Source organism: Nesoenas mayeri (assembly GCF_963082525.1).
Source record: "Nesoenas mayeri genome assembly, chromosome: 2".
In the NCBI taxonomy this organism is placed as follows: Eukaryota; Metazoa; Chordata; class Aves; order Columbiformes; family Columbidae; genus Nesoenas; species Nesoenas mayeri.
This window is the reverse complement of record NC_137543.1, coordinates 116,547,491-116,562,294: the sequence shown is the minus strand read 5'-3', so window position 1 is coordinate 116,562,294 and position 14,804 is coordinate 116,547,491. Positions and strand designations below refer to the sequence as shown.

At 37.9% G+C, this 14,804-nt stretch overlaps 1 protein-coding gene across 1 annotated transcript in view; it reads right to left on the bottom strand.

Moving 5' to 3' along the window:
• The window catches only part of ULK4 (unc-51 like kinase 4), a gene marked incomplete at both ends in the record, with an annotated part of 236,773 nt that extends 225,927 nt beyond the window's left edge, over positions 1 to 10,846 (bottom strand). Inside the window, 4 exons of the mRNA XM_080338597.1 lie at positions 2,394 to 2,556; positions 4,436 to 4,575; positions 7,593 to 7,692; positions 10,709 to 10,846. Of these exons, the coding sequence (XP_080194723.1) occupies positions 2,394 to 2,556; positions 4,436 to 4,575; positions 7,593 to 7,692; positions 10,709 to 10,846 (541 nt within the window). The remainder of the gene's footprint in view (positions 1 to 2,393; positions 2,557 to 4,435; positions 4,576 to 7,592; positions 7,693 to 10,708) is intronic.
• Positions 10,847 to 14,804: the final 3,958 nt, after the last annotated feature.

The following is a 14,804-nucleotide window of genomic DNA, read 5'->3' as shown; positions in this document are numbered from 1 at the left end:
TCAAACAAATTGAGCAGAATGGTAAACCAACATAATTCTCATGGAACGGGAATAATTACATCATGTTTGGGGTTTTTTTGGAGGTGAGGAAAAAAAAATGCTATTCCAAAACATAAGTCTTAGAAAATTCTATTACAAAAACGTGGTAGCTAGCCAGCTGGATCACTCACCTAAACTAGTTACAGCTATTTTCACACTAAAACTCTATGAAAACTTCATATATAAAATTCTAGCATTTCATTCAAAAAACTCCTTTTGTATTTATATAGAAAATTAAATATACAGTTCGTATTTCTATAGTAGATCCCATCGAAACACTAAGATGTTTCTCAAAAATCTCTAAAAAATTACACAAACTCAGAAAAAATGTAAATTCCATAGTCCCTTAAAAAGCTTATTTTGGATTCCTTTGTTCTTGGGTTTTATTTTTTTAAGTGACTAAAGGTCATCAGCCATATAGATCAAAACAGCTGTTGTGAAAGCCAACAGGAAAGAGATTAGATTTGTATTTCTTCCTGAATAAAGATCTGGTCTTGTCTTAGTATTTCCAGTATGGACTTTCAGTAGGAGACAGCAAACTATCAAGAAAGCTCTCTTTGCTCCTATTAAAAAAATTGCCAAGAGTTTCATTGTTCCCCATAACAGTAACTGCTGTGACACATCATTATCTTGGAAATCGAGGTCTGTGAGATGCTCTGAGATGTTGACTAATAAAAGATTCAGAAGATTAAAACCAAGTTTCTGAATTCTTCTTACTTGATGAAAAAGTAATGCAGCATTTTCAGCCTACTGCATTGGCATGGATCTGTCTGTTGAAACTAAAGCTTTCCCATACTTCAAAAATAAATTATCATTCTTAAGTAAGTGGTACTGAAACAGTCGAGCCTCAAACTAGAAATCGCTTCAACCATTTGTATCAAAAAGGACAATGGAAGTACAGCAGTGCCAAGACTCCAGTGAAATAAGCAGCAGTTCTGTGTTGTACTTACTGAATTTTGTGTACATATTTAACATGAAGTTAATGGAATTTAATCCTAGATCTTAAAGAGAGCATCTGCAGATAGACTTTTAGAAAGTCCACAAATAATTCCACTGCTCATTTTTTTTCTGAGACAAAACAGGATTAATTTTAAGTCACTACTTTATCATAACTCAAATACCAGTTATTTCTTCATTCTCCAATCATTACTTCGTAACTAGAGCACAAAAGGTTGTAAACAAGTGATTATTTTTGTTACTTCCTTCAAACTTTTTTTTTTTTTTTTTTTAATACGCTGTCCCATAACAACTAAGTTCCAGAAAAACAGCTTCATCAGTTAGGAAAGCCAGTTTCAGCTTGAACTCTGGATTTCCGAAATTTTAGTGATCATCTCATTTTTCTAATTCTACTTCTTGGAATTAGCTGATGATACGTGAAATTCATCAAGGAGCAAAGGTGTTTCACAGGGTTTTTCTTCCCACCATAGTTTTCATCAAACAGCAATTAAGCCTCCTCAACAAAACCAAATCAAGAATTAATATTTTTAATTAATTAGCTACTTTGAAACATTTCAGATCTCATTCATACACTCTATTTGGGTGGAGATTTTTTGTTTGTTTTGGGATTTGTTTTTTGTTTTGCTTTTTAAATTCTTGAAATTTTGTTTATTTTTTTCTAGAAAGAAAATAAATCAAGAACGTTTTATAAAATAATGAAAACATGCTCAAGATAGACAGTTTGTATATTAAACTGTATTGTAGGGATTTGATGTCATGCAGCAAAAAGAAATTAAAAATAAGCCAGTTCCAGTTATGTTATGTTGAAAGTTTGTTATATAATACAAGTATACAACAGTCTATAATCAACTACATATGAGCTTCAATCCAAAAATAACCTGAAGTCTATTTACAAAAAACAGGAAAGGTCAGGAATTGCTGATATGTCATACATTTTATGACAGAAGTATATTTTTCCAGCTCTTAGTTAAACTGGCTTTGTAAAACTTAGAATTATTACCATATACTTGTAAATATGGTTACTTTCAATTCTACTCAATCGCAGGTGTTGGTCCCTCTATAAGCTATGATCTCTGAACAATCTTCCTTAAGGTCAACATTTTGGTTTTGAGCTTACTTGAAAAATTCCCTATATGCAGGTTATGTAAGAACTGCTTAAAGAAAATTTACAGATCATGGTTTCCATCGCAAAGACAGAGACAAATACATCAGTCTTTACAAATGATAACACAACAGAATTATTCAGTTTCTCTAGAAATGTAGTCAGTCCCAACAGAATGATGAACAACTATGTTATTTCAGGGTCTTCTCTCCAAATAACTTCAAACAAAGTTTTTTTCAAACTTTCATTCTGTCTCTTCGGTAAAAGTTAATTTTGGCTAGTAAAAATATTATACCTCGAAATCTGCTTTGCAGGTGTCTTTGTGGAATGCTTTCACCAACATCTCTTTCACCTTCTTCAGATCCAACTAAAGAGAAAAATTCTTTCAAGTTTTCACCATCCTTTTTAGCCAAACAAAAATTACTGAATTTCAAAGTGCCAGGCCCTTCCAGCAGAATCTAGAAAAATAAACATAATACAACATAAAAGTATCATATACTAAAACTGATGACTGCTGAAATTTCCAACACAAAGTATAAAACATTTTTTTTTAAATAACAATCTCAATCCATTCAAGTACATAGAGATTATCACAATAATTGAAAACACTGAAAAGTTTTTAAGTTAACACCATTATTGCCTTTTTTTCTTACAACCAAAAAATTACAGAATCTCACAATAGAACTCTTTAGAGGTCCAATGTGAACTTTGGTTTCCTCATTATTAAATCTAAATGACCAATGATGTTACTATAGAAAAGAAAGTAAAAGAAGGGTAAAACTGTATAGGAAAAGTGTAGTAAAAAGAAACATTGCTTCTTTTGAGAAAAAAATTAAAAGGTGATTTTTTTCTAATTTTATTTAGCAGAAAATTTCAAAGATTTTGTTCAATGACCATGAGAGTTTTCTTCATATGGTTACTGCCTATTCTCGTAACTAAAAGCCTCATACTCCCAAAAATGTTGTTTGGAGAAGTAGCTCATTCAGTTATATGGTGGGAGGGGAAAAAACAAACAAACACACACAACAGTCCTATTTTAGCATTCTGCATTTTATTTTCTAAGGAGTACTTTACAGCAACATTCTTCTTGGGAGGAATAGAGAGGTATCTCCATTACACTTCATTCACACTGGGTTTTTTTAAAAAACTGCTTTTGGACCCACAAATGACAGAAACTGAGTATAGCTGTGCAAGATTTTACAGAAAATTCAGAGAAGGGCAACTTGATCACTTACAGTTCAAGATCAAAAACCATAACTGCTAATCAAGGTTTTTTGTTTATAGCAATATTCTGGTTACTGAATAAATTAAAAATCAAATATGGACCTTGACAAAATTATACATAAATTTCACACACATACACAAATCATAAACTCCATAAAGATTTGCATTTTTATGCAAGAGTAAGACAATAATTTAAATGGCATTTGGAAACAATACAATAGGTTACTAACAAAGAAAGTTTAGTTAACTTTACTCCCTCATTAGCATTTTGTGTCCAGTTCTGGGCCCCTCATTTCAAGAAGGACAGGGAACTGCTGGAGAGAGTCCAGCGCAGGGCAACAAAGATGATGAAGGGAGTGGAGCATCTCCCTTATGAGGAAAGGCTGAGGGAGCTGGGTGTCTTTAGCCTGGAGAAGAGGAGACTGAGGGGTGACCTTATTAATGTTTACAAATATATAAAGGGTGAGTGTCACGAGGATGAAGCCAGGCTCTTCTCGGTGACAATCAGCAGTAGGACAAGGGGCAATGGGTACAAACTGGAACACAAGAGGTTCCACTTAAATTTGAGAAGAAACTTCTTCTCAGTGAGGGTGACAGAACACTGGAACAGGCGGTCCGGGGAGGTTGTGGAGTCTCCTCTGGAGACATTCAAAACCCACCTGGACACATTCCTGTGTAGCCTCATCTAAGCGTTCCTGGTCTGGCAGGGGGATTGGACTAGATGATCTTTTGAGGTCCCTTCCAATCCCTAACATTCTCTGATTCTGTGATTTTCTATGACTTCAACATATTCTGCAGTATGTTCAAATAGGCATAATAATGAAATTCTGTGTCTGAGGACAGAGAACTAAAATCCTTCATTAATTCAAACCAGAACACCAAATCAAAAAGAATCTATCATACCAAATATACAGCAGAGAAAGAAATCTATTAGATCATAAAATATTCAAGCTACAGACTTGTCTCTCATTGTCTTCACATATATTGTAAAGCTCAGCTGGCCTGCTACCTGAGGTAAGCCTATTTCAAACCATAAAATAGAAGTAATGAATTAAACACTGATGGTATACAAAGTAACATGCAGTTTCCCCTACAAATAATACTCATTCTTACCTTTCCAGGTGTCAGTTCACAAAAGATAATTCCAAGTTTATGAATATGGTATAAACCAGTAATCAGATCAACACCAAATTCTCTCACTACATCTTCAGGTAGATGTTCATCTTGAGCAATAACAGATTCTAAAGAACCACCTGAAATATGTTTACATATAGTCAGCAAATCACATAAAGAAGATGCCATACAAATAATTCCAAAGAACATTAAGTAAATTTCTTCAAAAAGTGCGAAACAAAGGCAATTTTCAGTAGATAAAAATATTTACTGAGATTATCCAATAGGTAGAAAATCTAAAATGCACAGAAAAGAAAAACCTATTTCCAACACTGTGAGAAAAATCTTAATTTTTACTGTAATTAAAATTAGTGCATGACTTAAAAAATACTTCAATATTGATTTATTTTACAAAGGAAACAGAAGGGGAAAAAAAAAAACAACAACAAAACAACAACAAACAAAACAGAAACTGTCACATCACAATGTAACAGTACCTAGTAGGTTTAATCAAATTCCTTAACCAGATTCTTGCTGCATGAGTTAAAAGATAAACACCACCAAGACCAGACTATCAACTTCTGTGAACAAGCGCTAAAGCTAATGACATGTAATTATCCACAGAATTCAAAGACAACAGAAACAGTAAAACTGGGTTATATTCTGAGATCCTGAGGTCAAGAACATCCAAGAGATCAATTATTTTGTTTGTTCTTCACACATATTGTTTCTGTACAGTCCTTTCCTTGATTCATGTGCCCCAGTTCTTTCATTTTCATCCCTTTCTCTCTCTTTTTTTCCTTTTCATTTCTAAAGAAAAACAAACAAACAAAAAATAACCAGGACCAAATCTTCACTTTCCAGGTTTCACACACAAATCCCAGCTTCCTGGCCCAGCAACTCCTACTCATATCTCCTTGCACTTCTCATTCTAACATGAGACCCCTGTCCTTCAAAAATCACCATGCTCCTTCTCCACTAAGTTCCAACCAACCCTTCCTCTGTTTCTGATCAGATTAGACCTACAAACCCTTCCAACTCACTTTGTCACCTTGAGACAAGTGAGAGAGATCTTCCATATTTCAAACCCTTCCAAATAACCTTCACATACACACTCTATAACCTGTGTTCTTCAATGGGCTTCAAATTCATTCCCACTGGTTGTTACAATTAATACTTCTCTGCCCTTGCAAAAATTCTTCCCCCATCACTTACTTCCTCACATCCCACTGATCCTCAGGTAAGCCACTCATCCCATTTGAGCCATTGCTGTCCTAACTGTTCATGGGACTTGGACTTCTCCTAATGTTATATCCCACACACTCATTGCTCAAACACTTCTCCTCTTTCCTGTCCCAGTCTCCTATCCTAAACTCCACATTCCCAGCTTCCCCAAAAACTCTTTCCTCAACGTCATTTGGTCTTTTACTACTCGTGCACCAAACCTGTTCCCCTTGGACTAGTTTGTATTTCATGAATTATCTATGGGTTTCCTGCATTATCTGTTATTTATATCTCAGCCAAATCATGCAGAATTTAAAAAAGCACACAAATTTAAATCCCTGAATGAAAACAGGGATTGAGACAGCTCTTCAGATAAAAGGATACTAGATTTTTTAATTTCAAATCACAGAATAGATTTTCCTAAGCTTTTTTCCCTTTACTTAGTAATTTCTTTCAGAGAATAGCAAGACTAGGCCTGTCATCACAGTATTCTTCAAATTATTCAACACTGCTGAATCTTAAAATTAGTTTCTTTCTAAAGCTTTTTTATGCAATTTAGTAAATGAGTCATTCCTTTAAAACCAAGCCCATACTACATAGTTATAGTAAAGAATGTTCCATCATGTTCAATTATTGGTTTTATAAGGTATTTTACAGGACTACATATAGAATCATTGCACAATATGACCAAACATACAAAGAAAAAAAAAATAATGAAAGCAGCAACACAGAAATATGCCACATCTGATAAGAGAAACTCACTTTGTCACCTTGAGACAAGTGAGAGAGATCTTCCATATTTCAAAAGCCGCTTTTGAGGCTCTACAAAATTAATGAGAAATCCATGTCTTATTCTATTTATAAGTAAGTTAACTTCAAGACACTCTCCTTGCAGCAAATGGTAATACTGCAAGGTAAAAATATATGATAATTGTTCAAACTGTACTTAGAAAGAGGCTGCCTGTCTAATTACTTAAATATATGCCCATAAGTTGTACTAAGAAAAGAGACCAAAGCCTCTATATGAGCCATTAACTTCACTTTTAATCACTGAAAGAATGACCTCATTTTTTTCCAGAACTTGTAGCTTTTCTTCTGCAGTGATTTTTGAAACAGAATTCTGTATAGAAAAAAGGCTGTGTGCAATACGGACTTTTACTATGAAACAAACTCCAGATACCAACATCTTAACACACATCATTTGCACAATTGGCCCTCTTCTTTCAACGTGGAGTAAAGCATGCTATCTGGAGTTTAAAACATGCAGTCATCACAATTACAGAAAGCTTTGAAGGATTTCTTTAACAGATTGATGAGAACATATGAAAACTCAGTGAATCACTTAATGCATTTTTGAGTCCTCAGAGCTCCCAAATTAACATCTTAACATAAAAAGTCAAAATACTTCTACTGAACAGGAAGAAATCTTATATAATTTACTATGAGATACAGAATTGGCATTTGATTTTAAAAGTAACTTGAATAATATTGTCATTCATACATTATACCCTGGTTTGCTCCTTGCTTTCTTTATTATTGTGTGCTATAAAATGAAAAGAGAATGCCACAGCTGCCAGTCCTTCGAAAGCTTCTCAAGTAATCTTTATGTAGCTACCCTTCAACTACTCACAGTTTGTTTACAAGTTCCCCCAATTAGCCCTATCTCTTCAGCTATTGAAATCCAACATTATGTCACATCAGTTAACATTTAACATACTTATACATTAAATCAGAGGGAAAATATTACTTGAATTGATTTCTAAAAATGTTTCCAAAGCAAAAACATTTTTATATATAAATTTGATTCTCAAGTTAATAATCAGATAATTATTAAACTTTTTCAAAGATCTAAGTATTTACTGGGGAGAAACAGTTATAAGAAGTCTTTAAAAAATACTCACTCTATAATTTTTATCTTTTGAGCTTATCTTACCTGTGCATAATTCCACTACAAGCCAGAGATGGTTGCTTGTTTCATACCATTCATGAAATGTCACTATATTCTTGTGTCTGATTTCATGAGTCAGACGAACCTAGAACAAAGAGAAGCAAAATGTATGGACTTATGGCAGGGGGGAGAGACAATACTTAACTCTAGATCAATTACTTGTTCTCTTACCTTTTCCAGTGCACTCAAATTATTTTCTAGTTCAAATACTTTAGTTTTACACGTACGTTGAGGAAAGACAACTTTCCCCACAGACACTGCCCAACTCACCTGTTTTTAAATATACAGGGAAAAAAACGGAAGTTCCCCAGCCAAAAATTATAAGCACTATTTAACCTTCCTGCATCAGTAAAACAATAACAAACTAGTAACCAGAATTTAGAGTAAAATGTGCATTGATACTTTCCTTTTCAATGAGAACACAAGTGTTAGACAATATGGTGAATACAGTAAGACAAAGTAAAAACAAATTTTTCCATCATTCCTAATATTATCAGGCAAAAGTAATCATTCAAGGGTCCCTGGAAATCTATCTTTCTATCACACCTACATGGCCTAATCACTACAGAAGCCTCTGTATCTTCTTGGAGTGTTGGGGAATAGACTACCTTAGCTGATTGAATTATTTGATACACTGCTTCTCACAGGACTTGTTCAGAAACTGCTTGCAAAGAACTTGCTTAGCATAAGTAACTTAGGCCAGAAGCTGTGAACTTTTGAACTTTCTGCCACATTAAGAAAAAAATGGGCCTCAGAATTTGTTCAGGTAGGAAGATAAAGGAGCTTTTGATTGTCAGCAGGAGTTATAACCCTAGAGATAAGTAAAGGAATGAAACGGCATGTCTAAAAGAAGAAGAGAAACAGAAGAATGTTCTGGTTATTGACAAGGACTTCTTTTTCTCCCCAGCTGCAAGTGCAAAACAATACAAGACTTCGACTGACCTCTGCTCTGGTTGGTAAAAGACAAACAACTACCCACAGAGACAAGAAACTACCCACCTGACAAAAATAAAAGGATCCAATGAAGAATAGGGAGACCTCCGACTCTAATTTTACAATTGTCCCAAACTGACATGCAAGGCGGGGGAAGCTTAGATTGCAAAGGTATAATTGCCCAAGGTTTTCTTTACTCGAGGTCACTGTAGCAGAGGCACCCTGCTCAAGCTGCTCTATGCTGTACCTTGCAAATAAATTACTGATTTAAGAAGAACATCTGAAATCCATGCCTAAGTCTCTGCTTCTAGAAACCTGGGGAAAATAAACTTCCTTAACACCAGAGGTAAGGTGCCTCTGAGGGCTTCCTAAGATGAATATGCTTCTAAGAAAAAAAATGTTGAAATTGAGAAGATCCATTAATTACCCAATAAATTATCAGTGAAACAATGAAATGAAATATGAAACTGTTCTGGGTTTGCATGGCAAGCTTTTGGTAGCAGGGGGCTACAAGGATAGCTTCTGTTAGAAGCTGCTAGAATGTCCCCTATGTCCAATAGAGCCAATGCCAGCCATCTCCAAGACAGACCTGCTGGTGGCCAAGGCCGAGCCCATCAGTTATGGTGGTTGTGCCTTTCTGATAACAGATTTAAGAGGCCAGGGGGGAGGGAGGGGAGAGAACCACAAACAAACAACAACAACAACAACAACAACAAAAACCTATTAGGGAACAGCAGCAGGAGAGAGGAATAAGAATATGTGAAACAGCTCTGCAGACACCAAGGTCAGTGAAGAAGGAGGGAAGGAGGGAGAGGAGGTGTTCCAGACACTGGGGCAGAGATTCCCCTTGCAGCTTGTTCTGCAGACCATGGTGAGGCATGTTGCCCCCCCACAACCCATGAGGTTCCATGGTGGAGCAGAGCTCCACCTGCAGCTTGTGGAAGACCCCACATTGGAGCAGGTGGATGCCCAAAGGAGGCTGTGACCTCATGGGAAGCCCATGTTGGAGCAGGCTTCTAGCAGGACCTGTGGCCTCATGGAGCAAAGAGCCCACACCAGAGCAGGTTTCCTGGCAGGACTTGTGACTCCATGGGGGACCCAGGCTCGAGCAGTCTGTTCCTGAAGGACTATACCCCATGGGAGGGACCCAGGCAGGAGCAGTTTGTGGAGAACTGTCTCCCATGGGAGGGACCCCATGCTGGAGCAGGGGAAGAGTGTGAGGAAGAAAGAGCAACAGAGACAATATGTGACCACAACCCCCATTCCCCATCCCCACTCTCTGGGAGCAAGTGGAGAAAATGGGAGTGAAGTTTGAGTCCAGGAAGAAGGGAGCAGCAGGAAAAAGGTGTTTCAAGATTTGGTTTTATTTCTCATTACCCTACTCTGATTTGATTTGTGATAAATTAAATTAATTTCCCCAAGTCAAGTCTCTTTTGCCCGTTACAGTAACCGGTGAGTGATCTCTCCCTGTCCTTATCTCAACCCACAAGTCTTTTGTTATATTTTCTCTCCCCTGTCCAGCTGAGGAGGGGTGTGACAGAGCAGCTTGGTGGGCAATTGGCATCCAGCCAGGGTCAACCCTCCACAGAAGCAAAATTTATCTACTGAAAAAAAATATTTGCAATGTCAAATCAGTTATGATTTCTGTTCCAGAAGGTATGTCTAAAATTTTGCCAAGCTTTTACAACCAGAATTGATTTACCTTAAATGCTGTTCCTTCATCAAAAATATTTTTTTCTTGGTAAGTAGGAAATTGATTATCTACTGGAAGGTATTATTACCACTGGATTCGCAAACTGATAACAAAATAAAGCAAACCACTACATGCAAGTAACTGTTTTTACAAGTTCTCTGATATATCATAGGAACAGCAAGCCTGTAAACATAGATATATGCGTATTATTTAAACAACAACAAAATCAGATGAAGAAATAAAGACATTAAAGACTATTTGAAGTACAGGAATTAAAAATCTTATAAAGCTGATTTAAACGGTGACAAACTCCATGTAAAGAAGCATGAAGTAATTCTCTTTTGTATTACCTTTATATAGATGAACTTTGAAGGTCCCTTCCAATTCAAAATATTCTCTGATTCTATACCTGTGCTACAAGGACTTTGTAAACTGTACCTTTTCCCAGATGTAGCAGGTAAAAAACAACACTTACCCAGTTTGTTATTTCAGCTCTTTTGCATTTATCTGCGCAAAGAATGGCAACAAAATTAATTGTCCCCTTTCTTCTTCCTTTATAAGCAACGGTCTTATCTCCTCTTCCAATCTCCTCATACAGAATGAAGTTCTCCATACTTAAGGATGCTTTACAGGCAATGGATTGGAAACATGACATTAGTCTCATAAACAAATAAACACTTAAAGAAAGCAGGAGGGGGGGAAGCATTCAAATTTAATAGTCACTGATGTATAGGATTTACTCTTCCAACTCTTAAAAGCAGGGATTATATACTTTCAGTAAAATTGAAAATAATTACTTGACAGAAGGCCTCCTCTCAAGAAATACAATCAAATTTTTGAACAGAAAATATTATTTTCCATTTCCAAAGCTCTTAATATATTCAAAAAGTTACAGATGGGTGAATAGCTACAAATTCCAAATATTTTATCTGTAAAAAAAAAAAAAAAATAAAAAAATCATGCTACCAATCTTACAATTTTATGTTCTACATAAAACTGCTGTTCAAATGAAAATAGTCTATACAGAAAGCCTTGCCAAATAAGATTACCATTTCTTCCCAAGGGCACTGCAGGCAAACATGCCCCTGCAACTTTTCACAATACCAAATAACTGATTTAATCAACGTAACTGAAAAAAACAGGACTTTGTGATTATTAGTGTTCCTACCAATGCTGAGCTAAATGTAGCTTGACCAGCTATAGTACTCAGCAGCAAGGATTTTTCACGGATAGAAACAATTCCTTGCAGATAGAAGCTGTGCAAATTTGTTGACCAATGTTATATTGTGGGAATCGGGGAGTTCCACAGGAATTTATATTTGTAACTATCATTTTTGTCTCGAGAATTGCATATGCTTTAATTTACATACTGGAAAAAAAAAACAAACCAAAACAAAACACAGCAATTGTCATTTGTTGCAAACCCAGGAAGTGGCATTTGTACATTTAAATAGTTAGATACTTTTCATAAAAGCATAGTTAATTCTTTTGTTCCACAATTATTTTCTCAGAGGATACTTGTAGCAATGGGAGAACTGACAGCAAAATATTGAAGCAACTGAGTTCTCTGTCAGCTTTCCATCCTGCTCCTTGGCTGTGGAGCACAGATATACAGAATGCCAATACCAGCATACTCCAGAAATAGGAAATGTTGCTAACTAGTCCCCAGTGACTAGTTAGTTCTTCCGGCTTCAGGCCAACTTCAACTCTGATGCCCAGTTCTTCCAGCTGCTCTACACAAATTAATCTACTCTACACAAATGCATCATAGAACATCATAGAATCGTTTTGCTTGGAAGCATCATTGAGTCCACCCCACTCTAGCACTACACCATGTCCCTAAATGGTTTTAGGCTTTAACCAAGGTAGTACGTTTTTTTACAGCTTTAACCTTGCCCCAGAGAGGCAGTTTCCCTCAGTCAAGTCAATCATATTGAGCCTTCCGTTCTCTTTAGAAAGGAGTCACCCGTAATCACGACCTGCCTTTTTTTGCTTTGCAGGAGCTGTTTTTGATGGAGGAAAGATAACCCACGTCACCTCCTACCACCTTCCTCAATGTTGTAGTTTAATTCTGCTTGCAAGGCCTATTTGGTAGGTTTGGTCCGTTCTGTTCCTATTCGGGAACAGACCCTCTTCCTAGGCTGTGCAGCAAGGACCTGACTCCCCCCTGTTCCTCAGATCACTGCATTCCCCATTCAGGGCCTCATATCTGTTGAACAGAGGCACCTGTTGGGAGGGGGTCACCGCAAGTAGGACTTGATTCCACAAGTCCTGGCTTAGGAGGCCAATGCTTTATCAATTAGGGCACTGGGGCTCCAATGCACTTTTTCCATTTTGTTTATAAAACTGTTGTTTTTTCTTCAACAAGACCACTTCTCAACATAGGTGTCGTACAACCATAGAAAAGCAGCATATTGGAGCAATGGAAATCATCAGCAAGGACAAAAAGGAAGGGCTGCTTAAGCAGTACAGCTGCCAAATGCCTAATCATAAGCCATAAACTCAACTTCAATTCGCCTCTTCCATGAGACACAAAGCTCCCAGAGTGATAAACTGAAGACCAAAATGAAAATTAAAGAATTCCTGAGTTTTCAGACAGGACTTCAAGTGAAAATACAACAAAGCATTATTGAGCAGCAGCAGACAACGAAGCATCTGTCACTAAAATACTGGTTCTTGCCAGAACATCAGCCAGGTGCCAAGTATCACACAGATGATCAAGAGTTTACAGCATACATAGGAACCTCATTTCAGGATTTCCTTTATCAAAGATAGTAATCCAAGACAGAAGTTTTCCTCTCAAAGGAAGAAAGAATCTCACCATTACAATTAAAAAGCCTTGAGATTGATATTGAAAATTAGTTTGATTTTGCTGAGCACTAAGTAGACAAGTGGGTAAAGCCAGCATAACATAGGAAGGTTTGGGGTTTTTTCTATTGCTATCTATGATAACAAGGTAATTATATAATTGTTACTTTGCCATACATCTCCAAATAAGGCACAAAGATACAGCATCAGAACAGATGGGGTCTCCATTTCCCTACTTCCCTTTTCTGATTCATGCAGATCATTGCACCATACTTTACGTTCTTTTTCTGGACAGCTCAAAAAAAAAAACCCAAAAAACAAAACAAAACAAAACAACAAACAAAAAAAACCAACAAAAATGTCTTCCTCTACTACCAAAAATTCCAGAACAGTAATGCCATAGAAATGTATCCATCAAAAGAGACGGCCAACCCACAGTCTCCCTCTGCAAAGTTTAAGACCACAACCCTTTCCTTGCACTCCTTACTTCTTTCCCAAGAATGTTTCAAATCTGACATGTGCATCTCATCACAAGACTGAAGCATATATGCACTGGATGACAGAAGACACCTTCATGTTGGTCATATGAAAGGCATTATCATCCACTTATGCAACAAACCATCCGAATGTATCCCAGGCTCGATGACAAATACAGAAATATCTGGTTATCTGACAAAAGCAAGACCAATGACATTCAAATGCACATTGGAATGGAGTAGTCATGGTCATGGGACAGAGAAGCCTTCATTGCTACCTCATGACTGGCAGTACTTGCAAACAAGGTCTCCATTAGCAGCTCTGCAAGAGGCTGTTGGCAAAAGAGAAACATCAAATCTCGCATCCCTCAATCTGAACAGTAATGGCTATGCTATCGTTTCAGTAAGCCAGCCAAGGGAGAGTGATCCATGAAAGACTTTCAACAGCTGGAACATATTCATCAGTTTTGAAATAAAATGCAAAGAAATCGAATTATATTACACAAAAAGTGAAAGTAAGTATCTCAAGATGAGGTAGCTACTGTGGAAGCCTGTCACACCACCACCTGTAGTGAAACAAGTATGTAACTCCACAGAATTACGCAAAGCAGCAAACTTTGGCTGCCAAGGGAACCACATTTGTTCTGGGCAGGATACAGAACCACACCACCAAAGAGACATGGTTCCAGCAGCTTTTCTTCCTTCTCTTGGGGAAAGAATGTCCACAACACTCTGAACTGAGATCTCCTGCAGTCAAAGCTCTGTCAGGAGCCTGGCAGGCCTGAGGTGCCGCACTGCAGCCCCTGGGACACAGCAGCCTCCTGGCTCACCTGCAGCAGAGGTGAGGGCGGCACAAGGCAGAGCATCCCCTGGCGAGTCTCCAGCCCCTCGAGAAGCCTTCACTGGGGGGTACCGGCCACCCCCCGGTCCAAGATTGCCCTCAGACCCAAGGCCTGTGGCGGCGGGTCCGTGAGCAGGGCAGGGGCGGAGGCCGCTGAGGGGAAGGGGGCGGGCGGCTGACTGCGCGCGCCTCTCACAGGCGGGGCGGAGGGCCGTTAGGCACGTGCGCGGCCCGTCAGCTAACGGCCGTTAGCCGTCCGCGGGGAGCGGGTGGCAAGCGACAGCCGTACCTGTGTGGCGGGGGGTGGGCAACCAGGCAGCGTTACAGCCGCCGCGCCGCCGCCATCAACCGAAATCGGCGGAACCGCGCCCCCGGGCCGGAGTGTCCCATGGCCGAATAAAAGGGAGGAGGGATTTGGAAATGTCGCGAGGGGAAACTCGTCCCTG